The sequence below is a fragment of the Myotis brandtii genome, unplaced genomic scaffold (assembly GCF_000412655.1).
Source record: "Myotis brandtii unplaced genomic scaffold, ASM41265v1 scaffold470, whole genome shotgun sequence".
Classification (NCBI taxonomy): Eukaryota; Metazoa; Chordata; class Mammalia; order Chiroptera; family Vespertilionidae; genus Myotis; species Myotis brandtii.
In genome coordinates, this window is record NW_005367953.1 from 2,623,426 (window position 1) to 2,627,895 (window position 4,470).

A 4,470-nucleotide genomic window follows, 5' to 3' on the forward strand; every position below is an offset into this window, starting at 1 on the left:
AACCTGGGACCCTTCAGTCCACGGGCTAATGCTCTATCCACTGAGCAAAACAGGCTGCAGCTTAATTCATTTACTTTTAATCTATATGTGTCTTTATACTTAAAGTGGGTTTTGTTTTTGATTCACCCTCATAATTTGTCTTTTAATTGGTGCATTTATGCCACTGACTTTCAGAGTGCTTACTGATAGAGTTACTGCCATAACAGGTGGCTTCTGGGGCTTCTGGGGCCGGCCTGCGGCCTGGGATCGGATCCGATCACGGGCAGCAGACAGGCAGTTTCTGGGGTCGCACACGGGGGCCTGGATGGCAGCTCGCGCTGGCGGCTCACGCTGTCCTGCCCTGCCTGCAGTATGCAAATTAGCCGCCATCTTTGTTGGCAGTTAATTTGCATATTGTGCTGATTAGCCAATGGGGCATAATGAAGGTATGGTCAATTACCATGTTTGTCTATTATTAGATAGGATAAAGCTGGAAAAATACAAAATAACTTTTAAAATAGCTATTGTATAATTAGTATGTCTATTCATTATATTAAATAGCATAGGGTTTTTTATTATGAATATTTATAGAAAAATACCTTCAGATTCGCATTCCTGAATTTCATGCTTTCTTTCCAAGGCATAACGTAACGTCTTGGGATGAGCCCTTGCTTTAATGAAAACCGAGGCAAATGAATATCACTACACCTGAAGATTGGGAAGGGGAGGAGAAAAGATATCTTGTGAGTTAAATACAATCATTTTGGCATCACTCTGGGGAATGGAGGCAGTTGTGCCTGGTCCATGATGCTTGGACGAAGGCAGCTGCAGGACAGAGAGCTGTGCCATTTTTTGAGGCTCACCTGATAGATAACCAGCCCATTAAATCCCTAAGTATCACCAAGATCAAGAGCCAGGGCCAGTATCTGTACATCCTTCACAATTTGCTCACCATGTTCATTTTAACCTGATTTTCAGGGAGAAAACAGAGCACCATGATTCACCTCAGGCCTACCCATTGCCTGAAGGAATCTCTAGCCAGTCACAAAAAGCAGTCACTAATTCAGCTTCTGAATTTAATACATGCTCTACACTCAGGTCATACTTTCTTTCCCTGAACACACATTGCTTTCCTCTGGAACATAAAGCTTTCCATGTAGATGCCAGGGGGGAGTACAAAACTATTGTCCTCATTTGTGTAGTTCCCAGATTGAAGAAACAAGCAAACAAACAAACAACCTAAACTCCCAAACCCTTAAGTACTTACTTTTTAGCAGCAGGCTTATCTGAATTCTCATCAGAACAGTTGTTGGCCAGTTTAGGTAAGACCGGACAAGTGTTTTTTCCTAAAGCCATCACTGCTGGTAGTGATGGGAATTCTTATCTAGCACCTCACCACACCATTACTCTAATTATGATGACATCGCAGCCTCAGATGTAACAATGTTCTGCTAACTTCATGGCAACCCATTATCAGTGGATTAAAAGTGCATTGCTAGATCACAGTCCACTATAGATATGACACAGGCTATAGGAGATTTCTGTAACAGTCGATTTGATGACAGCCATTTTAGATGTCTGGGGCTTGATGTCCTTTGTATAGCCAAGTCCTTCTCAGTTACCATAGAGTTTGTGATCATGATAATCTCTATTCCTATTATATAGGACTGACTGAAATGACATCAGGATTGAGCAAAAAAGGGAATAAGATATTCAGACTCAAACTCAGGAGGAACTAAGGCAGTGGAAGAACTCAGAAGAACATGTGATCCTTAAATAAAAGTTTATTAACTTAAAAAAAAAGTGCAGATCTGGGAGCCATTTTCAGTGGGGGTTTTTTTTTAATCCCCCCCCTTTTTTTTCTTGGAGAAAAAAATTTTATTCTAAAAATAGATCTTGGTAACAATGAAATGGCAAAAACTGGTCATTACAATAAAAAGGAAAAAAGTAAGATGAATTTGCTTTAAATTTGTTTTTCTGAAAAATACAAAATTATCACTGTAATATACTGCCAACTCTCATTTATCTATATTTGAATTATTCATTTTATGGGTTATCCAAGGAAATTTTAAAATCATTGATTGGATTCTGCCTAATATTTAATCTTCACCAGAGGATATGTTTTATTTAATTGACTTGAGAGAGAGAGAAAAGGGGAGGGATCGAGAGAGAAAAACATCAATCAATTGCCTCCTATACTCACCCTCATGGGAATCAAACCTTTGACCCTTCAGTGCACAGAATGATACCCCAACCAACTGAGCCACACCAGCCAGGGCTGCCTAATATTTAGATGTACATCTGGATTGCTTTTATCTCCAAGTAAATACATCCTCAAGGAATGCAAACAAAATTGAACATATGCTTAAGTAAACATAATTAGGAAGATAAATTTATGCTTAGGAAATGCCCTCCAAAGCAAAATATTGATTTGAATCACTTTTTCCCTCAATTTTTGCACATAACCCCAAATGCCTTACTATGTTACAGTCAATAAAGCTGGAAACTAATAAATTATATGACTTATAAGATTCAGAGAAAAGATAACTAAATTATTTCAAACCCAAAGCACAGGAAATTTTAAAGGCATATAATGACATTTAGTACTTAAAAAGTGGTTTTATATCTTTAAAGAACTAAAGAAACAAGTTCTCAAGAAAATTTCAGTCCCATTTACAAAGTTCTGACTGATTTGAAGTGCTAAAATGTAAAGAAAATAACAAATTTAGAAGGCCCCCATTACTATAAAATGTATTTTAAGTATATTTTGCAGAGCTATGAAAGCAGTAGTTAGGGCTAAGTTAGTAACATACAACTTACCAGTTAGGGCTAAGTTAGTAACACACAACTTACCTATCAGTCTACATCTTTTTTTCAAACTAATATAAACACACACGTTTCATAATATTTCCTTTACACTGTGTGTCACATACATCCTGTTATGTCCATATTTTGGATAAATTTTCATCATCCATATTCATCACATCAATTGGCCATAATGCACAGTGAGTAGAAGTGATCTTGATATAAAAATTCTTGATATATGATATTCTCTGTAAACCAAAAGCTGATCACGATTACATTATATTACATTTAATTCCTATAAAATGTAGCTGCATGCTCATTAGAACATCTTTAAAATAATTTTTTAAATTGATTTCAGAAAGGAAGGGAGAGAGAGAGAGAGAAACATCAGTGATGAGAGAGAATCATTGATCGGCTGCCTCCTGTACATCCCTTACTAGAGATGAAACCGGCATGTGCCCTAACTGGGAACCGAACTGTGACCTCATGGTTCACAGGTCCATGCTCAACCACTGAGCCACAGCAGTCAGGCTTCATTAGAACATCTTAGCTCATGTTTAGACTATTAGATATCGGTGTGATTTACTTTGGCTAATCGAAGATAAAAATGCTATCTTAGTATTTAGTCTGACTAAATACCACTTTTGTCAAAACTTAGGTTCTAGCACTCAAAACCTGAGTATAAACTGGAAAACTGAAAACACTCCAAAATATGATGGCTAATATTGGTGTCCCTACAACTGTGCTTTTTCTCTCCATTAACACAGTATTGTGAAACTGCCTCATCTTCAGCAAAGGATGAAGGGGAGTGGTCTGAAGAATACCCAATAACGAAGCAGAATGTTTCCTGTATTAAAAATTCCCATCTAAAAACTTTATAAGAGCCCTGGCCGATTTGCTCAGTAGTTAGAGCATCAGCCTGCACACTAAAGGTTCAAGGGTTCAATTCCTGGTCAAGGGCACATACCTCGGTTGCAGCCTCCAGCCCCAGCCCAGTAAGGGCGCCTGTGGGGAGCAACCAATTGATGTGCTTCTCTCACATCAATGTTTCTCTTTTTCTCTCCCTCTCTGTCTCCCCCTTCACCTCCCTTCTACTCTATCTAAAAGCAATGAAAAAATATCCTTGAGTGAGGATTAAAAAAAAAAAAAACTTCATAAGAGCCCTGGCTGGTGTGGCTCAGTTGGTTGCGCATCGTCTCATGCACAAAGAGGTCACCAGTTTGATTCCCTGTGGAGGCGAATGCCCTGGTTTCGGGCTCCAGGTAGGGGGCATGCAGGAGGGAGCCAATCCATGTTTCACTCTGACATCCATGTTTCTCTCTCCCTCTCCCTTCCTCTATCAATAAAAATGTCTTTTAAAAAAAACTTCGTAAGAATTTATACCGAAGTACATTGGTGTTCCAGTATAAAAATGCTGTCTCCCAAATCTTTGAGTAAATCTACAGTGCAGGAAAAGGCAGCATTTTCATCTGTAGGTTCTGTAGCTCCAGGGGAGCTCCACAATCCTTTGGTTGAGAAGCAGATCATTAGCATTTAGTTCTGACTACATAGAGTTCTAGATGTTGTTTTAGAAATTATATAAGGGGCTTTTTAAAAAGTTAGGGGTGGCCCTAGCTGGTTTGGCTCAGTGGATAGCGCGTCAGCCTGCGGACTGAAGGGTTCCAGGTTCGATTCTCATCAAGGGCA

General features: G+C 38.9%; 1 protein-coding gene across 1 annotated transcript in view; it reads right to left on the reverse strand.

The window, feature by feature from the left end:
• TEX43 (testis expressed 43) overlaps positions 1 to 1,335 on the reverse strand; it is an 8,656-nt gene extending 7,321 nt beyond the window's left edge. Inside the window, exons 1-2 of the mRNA XM_005875841.2 lie at positions 1,247 to 1,335; positions 579 to 687 (exon numbers count right to left, since the gene is read on the reverse strand). Coding sequence (XP_005875903.1) covers positions 579 to 687; positions 1,247 to 1,335 — 198 coding nt within the window. The remainder of the gene's footprint in view (positions 1 to 578; positions 688 to 1,246) is intronic.
• Positions 1,336 to 4,470: the final 3,135 nt, after the last annotated feature.